At 35.7% G+C, this 20,845-nt stretch overlaps 1 protein-coding gene across 1 annotated transcript in view; it reads left to right on the top strand.

The window, feature by feature from the left end:
* The window catches only part of ABCA12 (ATP binding cassette subfamily A member 12), a 177,866-nt gene extending 157,945 nt beyond the window's left edge, over positions 1-19,921 (top strand). The window contains exons 43-54 of the mRNA XM_065880034.1: positions 108-223; positions 1,230-1,389; positions 2,606-2,859; positions 4,884-5,088; positions 5,981-6,090; positions 6,386-6,527; positions 7,454-7,588; positions 9,537-9,640; positions 11,206-11,298; positions 15,959-16,064; positions 18,369-18,506; positions 19,820-19,921. Coding sequence (XP_065736106.1) covers positions 108-223; positions 1,230-1,389; positions 2,606-2,859; positions 4,884-5,088; positions 5,981-6,090; positions 6,386-6,527; positions 7,454-7,588; positions 9,537-9,640; positions 11,206-11,298; positions 15,959-16,064; positions 18,369-18,506; positions 19,820-19,921 — 1,665 coding nt within the window. The remainder of the gene's footprint in view (positions 1-107; positions 224-1,229; positions 1,390-2,605; positions 2,860-4,883; positions 5,089-5,980; positions 6,091-6,385; positions 6,528-7,453; positions 7,589-9,536; positions 9,641-11,205; positions 11,299-15,958; positions 16,065-18,368; positions 18,507-19,819) is intronic.
* Positions 19,922-20,845: the final 924 nt, after the last annotated feature.

Genomic DNA, 20,845 nt, shown 5'->3' with positions numbered 1-20,845 from the left:
TTCAAGTGTTTCTAGTTCAGTTTGTTACAGTTTTAAACTAGATGGGCTATTGATTTTTTTAAAAAATATTTGCCATGTATTAAACATAGTTTTACATATTCCCGTAGGCCTTCTATTTGGTGCCTGTAGCATTTTCAGTTGGTGTCATTGCAATTTTCAAGTTACCTGCCTTCTACAGTGAAAACAACCTAAGCGCTGTATCTCTCCTACTTCTGTTGTTTGGGTAAGCTGCAGTGAAAGAATTAACAGAATTAAATGCTCCTAGATACAAACAGGACCTAAATCTCATTAGCTAATTTACAATTGTCTTGGGGTTTCATTAGCCATGAGTAATGATTAACAATACATTACACCTGCTAGTCCATAGTTTGTAAAGTGTAATACTTGTGAAAATTAATGTTGTTTTTGTTAATAGAATACCTATCATTAATGAGCACTTACTGGGTGCTGTCACACTTAACAATTTACATATGTAATTTAATTTACGTAAAAATGGAGGCCTTAGAATGATCAGAAAAATGTGTATACATGTATGAATTTATGTATTAACAAGTTGTGAGTATATATAAATATATAAGGCATTAAAAAGTAAATATATTCATGTATATTTATTTTTATCGATGCCTAGGAACACACATAATATTGTTTCTGAATTAGGGTAATTAATACAGGTAATACAGTTTGATATAACCAATACTTGTCATACCAGTTCTTTCTGAATGAATGGGTAGTATCCATTTAGTTAGCAATTGCAGCTGATGAAGGATCTCTCTGTCTCTAGTTGTACTTCATTACCCCAAAGGTCGCTCAAGTACTTGCTCAAAACAGGACATGCAGCTTCTAAGCATACTCTCTCTGCTTAGCTAGCTGACAATGTCGTTATTTTCTCAACTTTAAATTATAAGATATATCTATTAAACTCACATTTCTGAGCCAAAAAAAAATGTCTTGCCTGGGTGAGGTAACACCATCTCTAGGAAAAATTAATTTGTAATTGTAATGACTACTCAAGATTCCTTAAAAGACCTTTACTGTCATTTAAAAAGCGTGCTTCACTTTTTTTTTTTTTTTGGCTGTTGTTAAAAAGAGGGATAAAAGAGAGATCTAACTACAAGGCTTGACAACTGATCTCTAATGTTTATTTTCACTTTGGAACACTATCAAAGTTATTTATTTAGTAAAAGAATAATTACGGCATGATTTTAATTCTTAGTGTTATTAACATAAAGGTATGCCACATTTTCTTGGATGTACCTGCTGGCTGGGCTCTTCCATGAAACAGGAGTGGCTTTCATCACTTATGTCTGCATCAACCTTTTTCTTGGCATCAATTCCATTGTTTCCCTGTCGGTGGTGTACTTCCTTTCCAAGGAAAAGCCTAATGATATGGTAAGGTCCTTTATTAGTCTGCTAAACTTCAGTTATTGGATCAAATGCTTCAACATGTTCCAAGGTGGAAAGATTTTCTGTATTTTGCATTCTCTAAATAGAATAGGGGCATTTCATTTGATTCTATTAAATATAGTAGAGGGGAAACTATGGGGTTTTAAAATTCTTTTTAGGTTCCATCTAGGTTAATGTCTATGATTATATTTACGCGGTGTCAAAACTATTGACATTTGATAGGGCTTGAGTAGGTAAATGGAGATACATTCGGTCAGATACCTTGTATGGCACTACAAAAATCATGCAAACAATCGGTCAGCTAAACTTTTTACTCATTAACAAATTGTTATGGTATGGTAGGGACAAGGACAGTGGCTTAGTTATATGACTATGGGTTAAGATTCGTTTGATCATCCATAGAGAAAAAACCCGATTCATTCCCTTTCAGTCATGTATTGGAGTCTACTTCATTGTAAGCATCACTTTCTGTTCAGAACTAACAGTCATGATTGGTGACAAGGGAAGCCCTACCAGTGCTGGGTAATTGAATGGAAAAGAATAGGAAGAAAATGAAGTGAGGAATAGACAGGCACACTCAGTGCTGGACAACTGAATGGAAAAGAATAGAAAGAGTATGAAGTGAGGACTAGACAAGCACGCTCCAGGAGGAAGAAGAAAATCCATGAGGTGCAAGTGGTTGGTCCCAAGTGTGAATAACGTGAAAATGAGCCATATGCTCCTCGTTGAGATACGTTGTCTCTCCTTCCGTATCATTTTACCATTTTATTCCCTCTTCTAGTAGGAATTACCTTAGGTTCTGAAACTTTACTGTACTAAATCCCTCCTTTACTCAGGCACCTACCCATAGATACTCTATCAGACCCTAGCACCCTGGCTGTTACTACATTCCTAGGACCTAAGGCAGGTCTAGAAGTGATTCTGCCCCCAGGGTTTGGCCTGACACCTTAGACCATCTTAAAAAAAAAATATATATATATATATATATATATAAAAAATCCTTTTTGGCTTGTATTTTAGTAATAAATCTCCACCATTTGGTTATAGTAAATGTTTATATGTAAATTCAGTATGCATGTGAAACAATTGCCAATCTAGATAAGCTTCTCAGGTTTCAATACTTATCTACATCTAGTTTCAATTTTTTGTCGATTTGTTGGAAGGCTAACACTGAGCTTTATTTTTATTTCTTTTATTTCAGACTTTAGAACTTATTTCTGAAACCCTCAAGCGCATTTTCCTGATTTTCCCGCAGTTCTGTTTTGGCTATGGTTTGATTGAACTTTCTCAACAACAGTCGGTCCTGGACTTCTTAAAAGCATATGGAGTGGAGTATCCAAGTGAAACCTTTGAGATGGATAAACTAGGTGCAATGTTTGTGGCTTTGGTTTGTCAAGGAACCATGTTCTTTTCCTTGCGACTTTTAATCAATGAGTGGCTAATAAATAAACTCAGGTAAATACAATGAAAACAGTGTTTGACATCCATGACAGAACTCAATTCAAAATATTCAGAGAGGGGTCAGTAGTCTAAGCTTTTCAATTAGTAATATGGAAATGTTTTGCTCAAAAAACTTTTAAAAATTGTAGCATAATTCACAATCTACTTAATTCAGTAAATAGTTATCAAACCTTACTGTGGCTCTGCAAGTATTGTAAAGTGAGGGAGTAAAATTAAATAAGCACAATTGTTAGCCTCCAAGAGATCAAGATTCAGTGGTAGAGAGAAAATATGTACATAAACAAAAGATGTAGTCTTTGAGTTGTGTTTGGAAGGATAGAAAGTAGAAGTGGGGAAAGAGAATTGAGTATGTAGAATATTAGCAGTGGATTTGGGAAAAGAAGATCGAGTAGAGTGAGGACAAAATCATCAATAAAAATACACATACCACTGACCCAACAATTCTAGGAATTTTTCCAATAGATATGCTAACACATATGCAGAATTGTGTATGTATAAAATTATTCATCATAGCGAAACAATTCCTAATAGCAAAAGAATGAAAACGACCTAAATGTCCTTCATTTGGGAGCTGGTTAAATGAATTATATGTATAATTTATCAATGAAACACTATGCAGCCATTAGAAAGAATGATGCAGTTCACTATGTAATGTTTGGGATTACTTCTAATATTTATTAAGTGAGAAATGCAAGTTCAGAACTATAAATGAAGTATATTACAATTTGAGTTTTAAAAAAGGAATATATATTACTTATGCATACATATACATAGATTATTTCTAATTATGAGTGCCTCTGTTAAAAAACTGTATATGGTTGAAGGAGACTTACTTTTCACTAAATATTCTTCAGTACCATTTTAATTTTAATACATGAAGTGCATGTATCACCTATTGAAAAATAAGATTTAAGTTAATAATAATGAAAGGAAAGATAAGAGCAAAGATAGAAAAATCTTCAGGCATATTTGAGAAATGAGTAATACAATTTGACTAGAGCATAGACTAAATGTAATGAAAGAGTAGGAGCTAAAGCATGGGGTTGGAAAATTATGGAGTCTACTGATTGGTTAAAAAGCGATAGCTTGGACTTTATTCAAGAAACAAATAGTAGCGCATTCAAGGTTTTTGAACAGACACCAACAGGATCAAATGGTGTTTTAGGAGCTGTGATTTTTGTGGAGACAGTGCATACTGTAAGGGAAGAGTCAGAGACGCTGGACCAGTTTGAGGTTCTTGGATAAATCTGTGTGAAAAAAAAATGAAAGCCTGTGATGGTAATAGAAAAAGACAGAAAATCATAGATGACTGGCTGTTATAAGGCATTCCCAGTGCTAGGAGTCTGACTGCGTGAGTGGATTTTGGAATGGGGATGTTTTCAAAGAAAACATCACAATTGGTATCTCTGGGGGTATCATTAAAAGAAATGGGACATTGGGAGGAAGACCTGAATTGATTTGTTGGTTTGTTTTGCTTTGGTATTTATTAGGCAAGATACTGAAGTGGGTTTGAGATTTTGTGAGTTTTCAGGACTGATAACTTTAATATATTGGCTAGATCCTAGATAAGACATTCACAGTAAAAAGACTGTAGAATAACATTCATATTGTGATGACAAAAGAAGAAATAGAGAGGATTTAAGAAAGGTGATCATCGATCATGGGCTTGTAACATGTTGAGTCTTACTAATGACTCTAGTCTCTCTGTTAGGCAGTAACTTTCAAACCCAAACTAATTTCCTTGTTACTGAAATTAAGATTCTCACTTTTAATAGTGGATCTGTAAGCATTTAAGTCATGGAAAGCAAAAGCTGTTTCCCAAATATTATAACAAATATTGTAAATAGCATCAATACTAATTTTTAAGTTATTTGAGTACCATAATGCATAAAAAATTTAAAAGAAACCTAGTATGTGATAGCACACTTTTAATGGAGTAAGAACTTATTAAAATATGTCAAAACTGAGTGGTACCATTTCAGAGTCATTGATGCAGAATCATTGGGCCCATTTTTTAGACGCTTCTTCAAAAAATTTCGTTCTCCACCTGTTATTGAGACAATAGTTGAAGATGAAGATGTGTGGGCTGAGAGGTTTAGAGTTGAGAATGGTGCAAATGAATATGACCTGGTCCAACTCCATCGTCTTACAAAGACATACCACCTTATCCACAAAAAGATTATAGCCGTAAACAACATCAGCGTTGGGATACCTGCTGGGGAGGTAAGGAAAAGTGTTTTGTTTCTAGCTATCCTTTGTATTGACATGGTTAAGTGACAAAAATCTTTATCTTTCCTTAATTTTTTTCTAGAAATATGAAAGTCAGCCTCTGAATATTTTGATGGATTCTATATATGTAATTTACATGCGTCTATGTGTTACTTACCCTGTAAGTCTTCGTTTTGGCAGGGAGGACTCACCACACACCAAATCCTGAGCCCCCTCCCAAGTTACTGTCCTCCCTGAGTGGACTTCCAGTCAAGAAGTCCATGCAGGGTGCTCTTTTCAACTCTTAGTTTCCAGACCTCTTCAAAAGACAGCATAAAGAAATCAGTTGTCGGAAGTGAGGTGCTAGAACTGCATTCACATTCACATTCTTGCTGTTTTCACAGAAGCAATAGTAAGGCAGCTTTGAAAGGAGGAGAAGAATGCGGACATTTCCCTTTTTGCCGAGCCTGACTGCAAATTAAATGCATCAGGTTTATTCTACCACATAAAGAGATTATCGCTTCAGTAGTTTATTCAGTAAAGTTGTGGTTTTGTGTGAATAATTTGAAATCTATAAATATAATTACTTCGTCAGGTTTGCATATCTGACTTGGGTATCCCATCATGTCACACAGAGATGTGCTATAATATAGTATGTAAAACAAGTCCTATGTATATGTAAAATGTTCAGATGATTAAAGGAAAAAAAGATACTTAAGTACCTAATTGTTTTAAAAGAAAAAGTTTTATCCAGTGCCAACAAAGCACTGCAATATCCATGAGTAATTCGAGTGATTTATTTTTCTTGGTAATTTATTTCACCCAAGGAGAAGAAAAGAGATATAATAGTACCATGTCTTTGGTTTGAATTAAAGTTTACATCTTTTTTTTTTCTCCCTCAAACCAGTGCTTTGGCCTTCTTGGGGTGAATGGAGCAGGAAAGACCACCATCTTCAAGATGCTGACTGGAGACATAATTCCTACAGGCGGAAACATTCTGATCAGAAATAAGATTGGGTATGAAAACAAACGCTTCAAATTACTGAACACAATATAATTAAATGAGAAAAATAATTACAATGAACTCTATATGTTATTTTGTGGTTATATTATTAAATCCTCAGAGGAGAAACAGCTACTCGAGTGGAAATTTTTAAACCTTTAAGTATGACTATGATGGTGGGATTGTTTTTACCTCCTTTTTCCAGACTCACCAATTACGATGACCCAAATAGAGCTACCTTCCCAACATCTGGGCTAAGAGGGAAACATCTTCTGAAAGTCATTTGTGTTTTTGATTCTTTCAATTCAGGTCTCTGGCTCACGCTGACTCTGACAGCTCATTAATTGGCTACTGTCCTCAGGAAGATGCTTTGGATGACCTGGTAACCGTGGAAGAACACTTGTATTTCTATGCTAGGATACATGGAATTCCAGAAAAAGATATTAAAGAAGTGAGTATAAGTGTGAAAAACTGGTTCATTTGAAAACCATTATTATTTCTGCTTCCCACACACCCACCCTCGAGACCAAGTTGACATCTGGAAAATCAGGACATTTCTCTCCTGACAGTGATAATTGAGGCAGTATTAGCTTGATTGTGTATATCATAAATGAACCTATGAACTCGACTTTAGAAACATCTTGGCCCATGTTTGTTCGGTTGTCTTTTAAAAACTATCAAATAAAAGAATGACATTTGCCTTAGGCTCTGGATTGAGACATGTTTGGTGATGCCTGTATATCCTTTAGTGTTCAGATAAGTACTGAAACATAGAATTACCTACAAAATGCCCAAGTAAAACAGAATAGCTTCCAATTTGATTTTTTATATTTCTTTTTTTTAATTTTTTTTTTTTTTTTTTTGGCTGCATTGAGTCTTCTTTGCTGTGTGCAGGCTTTCTCTAGTTGAGGTGAGCAGGGGCTATTCTTCGTTGTGGTGTGCAGGCTTCTCATTGCGGTGGCTTCTCGTTGTTGTGGAGCATCGGCTCTTGCCGCGTGGGCTTCAGTAGTTGCAGCACCTGGGATCAGTAGTTGTGGTGCGTGGGCCCCTAGAGCGCAGGCTCAGTAGTTGTGGCGCACAGGCTTAGTTGCTCCGCGGCATGTGGGATCTTCCCAGACCAGGGCTCGAACCCGTGTCCCCTGCATTGGCAGGAGGATTCTTAACCACGGTGCCACCAGGGAAGTCCCTGAACTATTAATGTTTAAGTGGACCTTTGAAAATAAACTAAAATTTATATTGAATTTAAATGTTTTAATTTTTTCGGGAATGTATTTCTTCATTATAAAACTTTCTTTTCACAAGTAGCTCTTTTTCTGTTTAATGCTTTAAGGGTTTTGGCAAGGGAAAATCAACTTAAGTCCTCTTTTCCACCCACAGGCTGTTCATAAACTCCTTAGGAGGCTTTACCTGGAGCCCTACAAGGACAAAACTACCTCTATGTGTAGTTACGGCACAAAAAGAAAATTATCCACTGCACTGGCCTTGATAGGGAAACCTTCCATACTGTTGCTGGTAAGAGAATCATTGTGAAAAAGGCTACTACCTAATTAGAACCACATATCCAATAGTGTGTGTAACAGTTCATTATCATTATTGCAATAAACATTTACTGGGGTCTCACTATATGCTAGTTATTTTGTAAAACACTTTACATATGTTGTCTCACTAAGGAATTTATATCAGATAATTTGTTGCCACAAAAATATGCCGTCAAAAATGTTTTTATCTGAAGCTATGGCTCAGTCGGTTTCAGAGGAAACATGGGAATAGGAAGTAGCTGAAACAAAGTCAGGATATTCAAATGAGTAAGTAAAATTATGACAGAATTTGATTCCCAGTTATTGAAGAAATCAGTTCTATTAGTAACTGATCAGGTGAACTAACACATTTTCCAACTTCTACCAAAAAGGAAATACACATTTGAGGGCAACATGCTGTGCTAAAATTTTATTTCCTTGTTGCTTCAAAGTATGAGTTACCTAGCTTGAGAAGCAATCTTGACAATATGCCATTCTACTTTATTTATCTGAATTTTTTGGAGGCAAGAAATACATGTCATGTTTATATTTTGATTAAGAGCTGAAAAATTAAGTTGATCACCTGGAAATATAAATTACAGTGGGAGTGACATAGCATTCTGCTCCCCAGGCCAAACACTGTGAAAAGTGTTTATTTCAGAGAAGTAAGCTTGCCCTTATTTTGGAAGATCCCCTTCATTCAAGGACTTCCAAACTCCAAAAGAGGCTTAATTATATGCAATAAAATCACCAGTTATAAATCATCACATTGTTCCAGAGATTAAGTAATATAGAGGATCAAATCATTTAAACTGCCCAGATAGAGTAATGCACAACCCATCTCTCTCTAATACCGGAAGCTTATAATGCATTATATCCCTGCCAATCGATGCTCATAATGGAATTCTATTGTATAAGTGTACCTTAAATTGAAGAAAACAATCCTTAGGCACCCCTGTGAGATACTAGATGTAAAGTACTTTAAAATGTTGTTAAAAGCTCTATGCAAATATTATGTATTAATGAGCTGAACTAAAATCAGGCTATGAGAGAAAGATACCGTATTTTCTCTTATATATATTTACTGTAATGCCATTGTCTTCAAAAATAGGAACAGTGACAATATAACCTTTACTGTTTCCCCAAATTAACACTCATTTCTTTCTTTAAGTTTAAATTTAACCCCTTACTATAAAAATAAACTTCTGATGATCCTATGTATATACTTTCCATTTCAGACATATGTTTTTAATTTTTACCTAACCTTGACCTATAATTTGGTTTTTTAATCATCTGTCAGGATATATTATTGCTTGTTTAGGTTTTCCATCGCTGCATTTCTAATTTTATGTCTGAATAATTTTTCTAAACATCGTTAACTTTAAACTGTAATTTATATCTTTCTATTTGGCAATTTCTGCAAATCTTACTTTTATTTCCCCAAGGAGTATTAAATTTCAATTAATAACATAAAACTGAAAGTACACCTCAATCATATTAACAAAAACAAATCAAATTGAATTCTCTGTGCTTCACATAACATATTATCTATCACTTACAGCCACAATTCTGCCATCAGGAGCAAGGTAGCAGTCTTGCTGATGTAGCTTCAAATATATATGTGACAATATAGTATTAAATGTAAAAATTCTTGCTTTGTCAGTAATTGAAGCAGAATATTTTCCAAAGAACTATAAGAGACAAGTGTAAAGTAAGAGTACAACCTCACTGAGACACTTCTTAAAACACATTGACAATTTTAAATGATTAATTTTGAGCTTTTTGACAGCAGCAGAAAGAAGCCTATTAAGTATAAAACAAGTTAGTCACATGACATGGAAAAGTGATTTCTGTTCTAGGCAAGTGAGATGCAATGATTCATGTAAAGAACCTCATCAAAATTTAATTAATTTGATAAATTCTTCTTGTAACTTTCTATTAAGGATGAGCCAAGCTCTGGGATGGATCCTAAATCAAAACGGCACCTCTGGAAGATCATTTCAGAAGAAGTACAGAATAAATGTGCCGTCATCCTCACTTCTCACAGGTAAACTGAGAGATGACACGATGTTAGGATGAGAGACGGGAAAGGTAATCCCGTGTAATATATACTGATAGTGAATTCCACGATTGGATTAAAGTATTTTATGTTCATAGTCAAAGGAGCAAGTCCGGAAGGTTTCATGGTGAGACTCCAGCTCCTGTGGTGGGACAGGGCCTAAGAAATCTTTTAAGAAACAAATTTCCCATAACTTGCGGCCCTCTTAATTCAACCATGCCTCCCTATTGTCTATCACATAAAATTCAGCATTTTTCGGCTTAGTATGCAAGGCCTTTTATTATCTGGCCTCATCTAAACTTCTAGTCTTTTTTTCCTATGACACCCTCTCCTGTCTGTCAGTCTGAATGACTCGTGGTTCCGTGTACACTCACTGCCCTTTCCTATCACATGCGCTTTCTTTGGCTGTGCCTTCTACTGGAATTGATCTTTTCACAAAATCTCTCCAGATTCTAATCTTACTAGTCCTTTAAGAGCTCGTTCACAAGTCTTCTCCATGAAGTAGACCCTTCCAATCAATTAGGTAAAAAAGCTACTAAAGAATTTTCTCTGTGCCTTTCTTATAAGGTCAGCCTTATATTAAGTTCATCCTTGCGTTATAATGATCATATAGTAGAAACAGAACTAGGTATGTTTAGAATCAAGAGACTTGTTTATATCCTATATACTAGCCTTGCCCTAGCACAGTATATGTTCTGAAGCCAATCATTTAATTTCCATTAACATTTTTTTTTAACTTTTTATTTTATATTGGAGTATAGCTGATTAACAACATTGTGATAGATTCAGGTGCACAGCAAAGGGGCTCAACCATACATATACATGTATCCATTCTCCCCTGATTTCCATTAACTTTTTTTTTTTTTTGCGGTACGCGGGCCTCTCACAGTTGTGGCCTCTCCCGTTGCGGAGCACAGGCTCCGGACGTGCAGGCTCAGCAGCCATGGCTCACGGGCCCAGCCGCTCCACGGCATGTGGGATCTTCCCGGACCGGGGCACGAACCCGTGTCCCCTGCATCGGCAGGCGGACTCTCAACCACTGCGCCACCAGGGAAGCCCTCCACTAACTTTTGTATTAAGTGGACAGGGTGATACCTAAGATCTCCTCCAGTTATCATCGTACATGAAATTAGAATTATATAATCAAGTACAGGTTAACTAGTTATAAACACAGAAGCATAAAAGCCAACTGAATACGGAGTATAAGGCGTAATGAAAACAGCTTAGTAGTATTTTGGGAACATTTCTTACGAAATGTAGGTCTTGAGTCAAAGTTTGAAAGAGCTTAAAAGAAATACTGTGTTTGATAGAGTGGGCTATCCAAGTGAGAGAGATGGCCTCAAGTTTGAGAAGAAATAGTAATAAACCCTATGTGAAGATATTTAATTTACATGTTAAAAGATATTTTTGTTCTTCAAGGGAAAGGACATTTTAAGGAACTCAGATACTCAAACAGTATTTCTAAGGTGCCATAATGAAAAAAGTTAAGCTTATGCTCATGATCTTAAACCAATTTTCTGTGCCCAGAATACTGACATGATTCTGTCTTCCAGCATGGAAGAATGTGAAGCTCTCTGTACCAGGTTGGCCATTATGGTGAATGGAAGGTTCCAATGTATTGGATCATTGCAGCATATTAAGAGCAGGTGAGGAACAAATGTATTCTTTAACACATGGTAAAGGGTAATCAAATCTACCAGTGCTATACTCACCTTCAAGGATTATCACAGCAGCCCATCCTACAAAGAGTAGTGAAACTGGAATGGAGAAGTTAATCATTAATTTACCTTGAAGTTAAATTATAGTACTGAGGATTGAATTTTTTTTAATTAGTTACCCCAAAACCTGGAAGGCCTAAAAGCTAATAATAATATCATTATTATTATTATTATTCCCCAACCAAAATACTCTCAGAAAGCAGTTTCAACAGTTATCTTAGTGACAAATGACAATGAAAACACGACGATCCAAAACCTATGGGATGCAGCAAAAGCAGTTCTAAGAGGGAAGTTTATAGCTATACAAGCCTACCTCAAAAAACAAGAAAAATCTCAAATAAACAATCTAACCTGACACCTAATGGAACTAGAGAAAGAGGAACAAACAAAATCCAAAGTTAGCAGAAGGAAAGAAATAAAGACCAGAGCAGAAATAAATGAAATAGAAACAAAGAAAAGCAATAGAAAAGATCAATAAAACTAAACGCTGGTTCTTTAAGAAGATAAACAAAACTGATGAACTATTAGCCAGACTCATCAAGAAAAAGAGGGAGTGAACTCAAATCAATAAATTTAGAAATGAAAAAGGAGAAGTTACAACAGACACCGTGGAAATCCAAAGCATCCTAAGGGAATACTACAAGCAACTCTATCCAATAAAATGGATAATCTGGAAGAAATGGACAAATTCTTAGAAAGGCATAACCTTCCAAGACTGGAAAAGGAAGAAATAGAAAATATGAACAGAGCAGTCACAAGTAATGAAATTGAAACTGTGATTAAAACTCTTCCAACAAACAGAAGTCCAGGACCAGATGGCTTCACAGGTGAATTCCATCAAACATTTAGAGCACAGCTCTTCACAGGTGACTTCTATCAAACATTTAGAGAAAAGCTAACACCCATCCTTCTCAAACTCCTCCAAAAAATTGCAGAGGAAGGAACACTCCCAAACTCATTCTACAAGGCCACCATCACCCTGATACCAAAACCAGACAAAGATACTACAAAAAAACACAGAAGCATAAAAGCCAAGGATTACAGACCAATATCACTGATGAATATAGATGCAAAAATCCTCAACAAAATACTAGCAAACAGAATCCAACAACACATTAAAAGGATCATACACCATAATCAAGTGGGATTTATCCCAGGGATGCAAGGATTCTTTAGTATACGCAAATCAATCAATGTGATACACCATATTAACAAAGTGAAGGATACAAACCATATGATCATCTCAATAGATGCAGAAAAAGCTTTTGACAAAATTCAGCACCAATTTATGATAACAACTCTCCAGAAAGTGGGCATAGAGGGAACCTACTTCAACATAATAAAGTCCATATACGACAAACCCACAGCAAACATCATTCTCAATGGTGAAAAACTGAAAGCATTTCCTCTAAGATCAGGAACAAGACAAGGATGTCCGCTCTCACCACTATTATTCAACAAAATTTTGGAAGTCCTAGCCATGGCAATCAGAGGAGAAAAAGAAATAAAAGGAATAGAAATTGGAAAAGAAGAAGTAAAACTGTCACTGTTTGCGGATGACATGATACTATACATAGAGAATCCTAAAGATGCCAGCAGAAAACTACTAGAGCTAATCAATGAATTTGGTAAAGTTGCAGGATACAAAATTAATGCACAGAAATCTCTTGCATTCCAATACACTAATGATGAAAAATCTGAAAGAGAAATTAAGAAACACTCCCATTTACCATTGCAACAAAATGAATAAAATACCTAGGAATAAACCTACCTAGGGAGACAAAAGACCTGTATGCAAAAAACTATAAGGCACTGATAAAAGAAATTAAAGATTATACCAACAGATGGAGAGATATACCATGTTCTTGGATTGGAAGAATCAATATTGTGAAAATGACTATACTACCCAAAGCAATCTACAGATTCAATGCAATCCCTATCAAATTAACAATGGCACTTTTTACAGAACTAGAACAAAAAATCTTAAAATTTGTATGGAGACACAAAAGACCCTGAATAGCCAAAGCAGTCTTGAGGGAAAAAAGATGGAGCTGGAGGAATCAGACTCCCCGACTTCAGACTATACTACAAAGCTACAGTAATCAAGACAATATGGCACTGGCACAAAAACAGAAACATAGATCAATGGAACAAGATAGAAAGCCCAGAGATAAACCCACGCACCTATGGTCAACTAATCTATGACAAAGGAGGCAAGGATATACAATGGAGAAAAGACAGTCCCTTCAGTAAGTGGTGCTGGGAAAACTGGACAGCTACATGTAAAAGAGTGAAATTAGAACACTTCCTAACACCATACACAAAAATAAACTCAAAATGGATTCGAGACCTAAATGTAAGACAGGCCGCTATGAAACTCTTAGAGGAAAACATAGAAAGAACACTCTTTGACATAAATCACAGCAAGATCTTTTTTGAACCACCTCCTAGAGTAATGGAAATAAAAACAAAAATAAACAAATGGGACCTAATGAAACTTCAAAGCCTTTGCACAGCAAAGGAAATCATAAACAAGACAAAAAGACAACCCCCAGAATGGGAGAAAATATTTGCAAACGAATCAACGTACAAAGGCTTAATCGCCAAAGTATATAAACGGCTCATGCAGCCCAATATTAAAGAAACAAACAACCCAATCCAAAAATGGGCAGAAAACCTAAATAGACATTTCTCCAAAGAAGATATACAGATGGCCAAGAAGCACGTGAAAAGCTGCTCAACGTCACTAATTATTAGAGAAATGCAAAGCAAAACTACAGTGAGGTATCACCTCACACCAGTTGGAATGGGCATCATCAGAAAATCTACAAACAACAAATGCTGGAGAGGGTGTGGAGAAAAGGGAACCCTCCTGCACTGTTGGTGGGAATGTAAATCGATACAGCCACTATGGAGAACAGTATGGAGGTTCCTTAAAAAACTAAAAATAGAATTACCATATGATCCAGCAATCCCACTACTGGGCATATACCCAGAGAAAACCATAGTTCAAAAAGACATGGCACCCCAGTGTTCATTGCTGCACTATTTACAATAGCCAGGTCACGGAAGCAACCTAAATGCCCATTGACAGACGAATGCATAAAGAAGACGTGGTACATATATACAATGGAATATTACTCAGCCATAAAATGGAACAAAATTGAGTCATTTGTTTAGATGTGGATGGATCTAGAGACTGTCATACAGAGTGAAATAAGTCAGAAAGAGAAAAACACTAATGCATGTATGTGGAACCTAGAAAAATGGTACAGATGAACCAGTTTTCAGGGCAGAAGTTGAGACACAGATGTAGAGAACAAAGGTATGGACACCAAGCGGGGAAAGCCGCGTGGGGGCAGGGATGGTGGTGTGCTGAATTGGGCGATTGGGATTGACACGTGCACACTGATGTGTATAAAATTGATGACTAATAAGAATCTGCTGTATACAAATATAAATAAAAGATAATTCAAAAATTCAAAGAAAAAAAAAAGTAAATGGCAGGACTTCCCTGGTGGCGCAGTGGTTAAGAATCTGCCTGCCAATGCAGGGGACATGGGTTCGAGCCCTGGTCCGGAAAGATCCCACATGCCGCCACGCAACTAAGCCCATGCGCCACAACTACTGAGCCTGTGCTCTGGAGCCGGCGAGCCACAAATACTGAAGCCCGTGCTCCTAGAGCCCAAGCTCCGCAACAAGAGAAGCCACCGCAATGAGAAGCCCGCACACACACACACAAAAAAAAGTTATCTTGGTAACAAATTAGACCTTGACAAGTACATGAAGGCATCGATTTTTATCTAGAATGTTCATTTGCCATTTGAACAGGCTTTCAGCAAGCTATTTAACATTTTTACTACATTCAAAACCTTTTCACCAGAAACACATTGGGGAGATGTGCATAAATATCATACTATCAAATTAAAATTAAATTAATATTTTTATGTTTATCATAGTGCATATGCATTTATACATGTCCATGTTAATCTTCCAACATCGTGACATTACTTTATACCTTTGTCTGTACAACAGCTTGGCTTTCTTATAAGACAATATTAACCAAGATAAGAAAAAAGGATGAAAAAGGCCTTATATGTTGTTCCCAGAGAGTCTGTTGTGACTTGTTGACAAACTCTATTTTTGGTGCAAACTGTTAGCTAGTATATTGATTTATTATTTATTTTTAAAACCCCAGTAATTTTAATCTTTACGATTGACATCAAATCTCCAATAACTTGCCTTTAAAGATTCTCTTCGCTTTAAATTGGAAAGTATGCTAGCTCCAGGAATTTACATCAATTACCAATTCATGGATGCCAAAAAAAGCCAGGATTTTGTATTTTCTTTCTAATGCAACTTTTGTCCAAAGGATCTGACTTTGTATAGTGGTAGAAATAAATAAAAAATAATAGCAGTGTACTGTTTCCAGTTTGCAACAGGCCCTGAACTTTTATAGCAAAATGATAGTCTTTATATAGGAAAAGGGGCTATCATGGTCAGCTTGGGTCCTGTTTCACTATCTAGAATTCCAAAGGAGCTATTTCAGCAAAACATAACTCATACTGTATTTTACACTTCTTTCTAGGTTTGGACGAGGATTTACCGTCAAGGTTCACGTGAAGAATGTCAAAGTGAGCACGGAGCCCCTCACAAGGTTCATGCAACTTCACTTTCCAAAAACATACTTAAAAGTAAGAGATTGACTGGTTTTGATAGCTATAATCTAATATCGTAGTGGATGTTTGTCATTTTCAAGCTGACCATAGCTTTGTTATTCATCAATATATATTTATTAGTTCAAGAAGATACTCTGAAGCACACTTAGTATTAACAGATAAAATCTTCAAATTAGTTATATATTTTTGTAGCTACTTAAGAGTAACATAGTCCTTTTACATACCTTTATTTCTTCCTCACAAAGGCTTTATGACCGTATTGTATTACTTTTCAGGTTGTATGCTTAACTAGATTATTAGTTACATATGTTAGGGAATTGAGGAATGACAGATACATATGACCAAGGGCATTTTTTCTAAGAAAAAAAAAAATTACGAAGTTCCAGAATGTCACAGCTAGAAGAGATTATCTCCTTTGCTTTCCTCACTTGAAAGATAAGCCCACAAAGTTTTGAGCAGAATTGCTTGGAAATCAAGTTCTTAAATCGCACACTACTTGAAACATTGCTCAATTAATTTCATCTTACATATACATATCAACAGGATGGACACACACAGATATATACATATAAATCTCACATAGTACATATTTAAATGCACTTGACAAAAAAATTATCATTGTAACATCTTTGATGTGCAGGTAATTGATATAAGATGATTATAGCAAGTGATTGTTTTTAAACGGAAGTCAGGTGTGGAATGATGAACAGAAATTGGAAGACTCGGGCTGAGGTCCAGCTCTGCCTATGTGATTTCCAGCAAGACATTTAAAGTCTCTGAGCCTCGTATTCCTATTTTACAAATACTGTTGATATCTACTTCACAAGACTGGTGTGAGAACTAAATGATAAAATGTCCACAAAGATGCTTCATAAACTGTCAGGCACCATATTAACGTGAAGTGATTTTGGAGAGCAAAATAGAGTTCATTTTTAAAAACATCTTTTATCTCTACAAAATACCTTTGCCTCAACCTCTGATTCTTATCAAAGTCCATTTTCTATCATCTAAATTAAAATCAAATTTAAAAATTAAAGGACACTTTTTTTTTCTTTTTTGCACAAACCATGTTGGTCATAGTACTACTTCTTTCAGTGAACTTCTGGGTTGAAATCTGTGTTTATTCACTGAGTGATGAGATTACATTTGCCCTGGTCTGTTCTTCAGGGGACTAGTGCTATACAAGACAAGTGCAGTGATGATAAAAGTTTGATTACTTCCTAAGCAGACCATTCTCTACAAGTATGTGATGGTTTCTAGATCTCTAAAAGGGAAATAACCAAACAACAATTTGGGAGTAAAAATAAGTATCAATAAGATAGCCTGATTGCACTGACAGGTGTGATGTAAACACAAATCAATGAGAGGGGCTAGACAGCGAGCAAAGGAGTGAGAAGAGGGGTTTCCAGTAACTCAGGTCTGGAATACCAGGCTGCAATATACAATCTTGATCTGATCAATATAGGTTACAGGGATTGTTTATGGAGTAAAAAAAAATCTTGACCAAACTAGTGTTTAGGAAAGATTATCCTAGCTACTTTGTGCCAGAACACATGAGTGTATATGGTTTCTAAGCTTCTGAAGAGGCTGTTGCAATAACTCAGATGTGGAGTGATGAGCAGCAAGTTAATAAAATTGATGGTGCAGATAGAGAGGAAAGGTTACATTTGAGAGTTATTTTAGAGGAAAAATAAATAAGATATGATAATTGATGAAATATGCAGAAAAGCAAGATGTTGAAGATACTCCAAGGAAATAAGAATAGATTACTAAATTGATGGTGATACTACAGACTAAATAAACTGAAAAGGAATTTAGAGCGAGTTAAGAAAGAATGTAGCATTATTTGAATGAGGTTTCTCATAGACAATGCTTTTGAAATCTGGCAACTATAGCCAATATAAATTGAACAGCTAATCCTTAGCCTTTTAGAACAATTTTAACATTTAAAAAAAATGAAATTTCTAAAAGTTATCTCTGAAAACGCTTATGTGAGCTAAGCGTAATCTGACATAGGCAATACCATTCCACAATATTTTTTCCTAGGCAAGACTATAATGTCTTTATAAGTGCACATGAATGTAGAATATTTTGGAATTTTCATTAGCTTTTTAATTTGTTTTCTCTTGGACATTCATAAAACTTTTTATCTCACCTTTGAAAGCTGTTAATCTCAAAACATACCCATTATTTACAATGTAACATCATTTTCAGAGGAATGAATTTCAGTACGTTTCTTAGCTCTTGGTCAAGTTATGTGTAGTCAAGTCAATATTACCTGACATTGAGAAATACATTTTTTCCCTTTGGTTCCCACAGGATCAGCACCTCAGCATGCTAGAGTATCACGTGCCGGTCACCGCAGGAGGAGTAGCAAACATTTTTGATCTGCTGGAAACCAACAAGGCTGCCTTAAATATCACAAATTTCTTAGTGAGTCAGACTACTCTGGAAGAGGTAAGCTGGATACCATGATCCATGTGCACAATGTCACATAAATTATTATACATTCCGATTATTTCTTTTTAATGACATTGAATTTGTTTTTAATTGAAGCAATATCTAAACTTGCACCTGAAAAAGTTAGCTTAATTTATTTCTAAGTGCATTTGGGGATGTTAGGAAAAAATATGAAAAGAGTTAACTATTTTTAATGGAGAAAAGAAGATTTTTTTTTCCTTCTATAAGACATCTGTACCCATCAGTTATCTGTATATGTAAAGCAACAGTTATTTTCATCTATAAAACAAATAGCTGTTAACACTTTCCTTACTTTCTCCTTGGTAGGTTTCTTAAATAACATTTCTATTGATTGGCTTCCTAGATTAGGGGAGGATGGGGTTATCTAGTGAGAATTTGGTGCCAAAGCTTTAGATCTGCTAGATTCAGGCAACCAAAGTGGTAAATGCAGGATTCTTTTGTTTCATTCACATCATCTGTCTTAATTACGTTTATATTCGATAACTCGAGGCATCATGGAACATCCTTCATCACCTTTGCACTGTTTTAGTTTTATACAGTTCAACCAACCTGATATATAGAACATTTGATTGGACCTATCACTGGAATGGGTCTGAAAGTGAGGCTACAGAGGCCTCTGAATCATGCTGCATCTCATGGACAATTTTTTATGGGGAGTTAAGGCAATTATGGCTCTACCAACACAGAAGATTTATCCTTTGACTTGTAACCAATTACCAGTATCATGTCTGGCACAAAGTAGACTCTCAATATTTTCTGGATGAATCTATGACTAATAGAATTTTAAACAAAGTCATAAAGGTCTGCCTGTTAAATAATAAGCTTACTGAACATAATGTTAATGTGAGCTTTGTATACAAATTTTATTTTAGTGCATTAACTGTTGAAACTAGCGACCCTCTTGAAACTAGTGAAATTTCTCTCAACATCATCATACAAACATTTGACAAGGGCTTGGTTTGGGCTCCTTGTTAAAAGATACTTGAAAGATACTGAGACAGATCAAATAGATACAAATATGTGGCTATAGATATTTAATTATAGCTTTAGATTTATATTATGATTATAAATGTATTTATAGTTGTAGATATAGATATTATTTTCAAACCCCAGATAAATTTCAATACCTAGAGGAAGGACTCCTAGTGAGAGTTTGTTTCTGTGTTTGGGCGTGCCCCTATGATATCTAGTTTTCTTCTTATTAGCTCTCCCATTGTGCATACACACACACCTTATTTCTTCCTTTGGTTTACCAAGTACTAATGGCTTTATTTCCCTTGAAAAATCAGGTTTTCATCAACTTTGCCAAAGACCAAAAGTGCTATGAAACTGCCGATACCAGTAGCCAAGGTTCCACCGTAAGCACTGACTCACAAGATGACCAGCTGTAGTCTTAGTACCTCCAGCAAACTCAGTCTCAACAAATGCCAATGGCTTCATTTTGAGGAGGCGCAGAAGATACAAATTCCTCAAAATATCTTAGTTTTAAAGTATTATTCTGTATTGGAAAGTTACAATTGTGCAAGACTAGCCAGTAACTATAAATGGAAAGTTTTCTTTCTAAGGTCAGTGAATGTTTTTACCACTGAAATGAATTTCTGTCTTCTCAACACTGTGAGCATGCCAGTGTGTAAGCTGCTGACTCTTATGCAAAGGTGAAACCTCTGAAGATGAATGCCTTAATTTATTACTTTCAATAAAAAGACAGCTTAAAAGCATGGCTATTAGCAGTTGAAAGGAAAGAGTGGAGAAGAAAAGTAAGGTAGTTTGGGGCAGGTAGAATTGGGAGAGCAAACAAAATAATTTATTTTCAGAAAATAATAGAATGAACATCATCATGAATACATGAATCTATTGTGATGTGTAAAGTGCCAAGGGCCAGATTAACATTGGCAGTAATGAGTGGGCACAATGTCTAGAGTGTTTGTGTATGTCATTTTCAGTACCTGTAAATACATGGGGACATACTGACCCCCCCGAAATGCCTTTCTACAGGAATGCTATAGAAGGGCAGTTTACCCTGGTGGTAAATAGAGCTTAAATCTATTCCTGCAATGCCTTGCCAATAGTAAGGCACAGAGCAGAGCAAGAAGCTACTTGCTTTTCGGCGGAAATAGGTGTGTCAGCTGGGCAGATACAAATCCTGAAAGATGATAGAGAATTCATGTGCTGCTGGCAGACAACATTTTTTAAAGCTGTTACAGAAAGGTTCATATTCTGGGTCTCTCTGAAGGAAACATTCCTGTGGAAGGAAAATGAATATGAAGATAATTTTCAGCCAATTACCCAGCTGACCCAGAATCATATACATGGCT

Source organism: Phocoena phocoena, chromosome 7 (genome assembly GCF_963924675.1).
Source record: "Phocoena phocoena chromosome 7, mPhoPho1.1, whole genome shotgun sequence".
NCBI lineage: Eukaryota > Metazoa > Chordata > Mammalia > Artiodactyla > Phocoenidae > Phocoena > Phocoena phocoena.
Note: the sequence above shows the minus strand (reverse complement) of the source record. Positions and strands in the feature narration are given on the sequence as shown.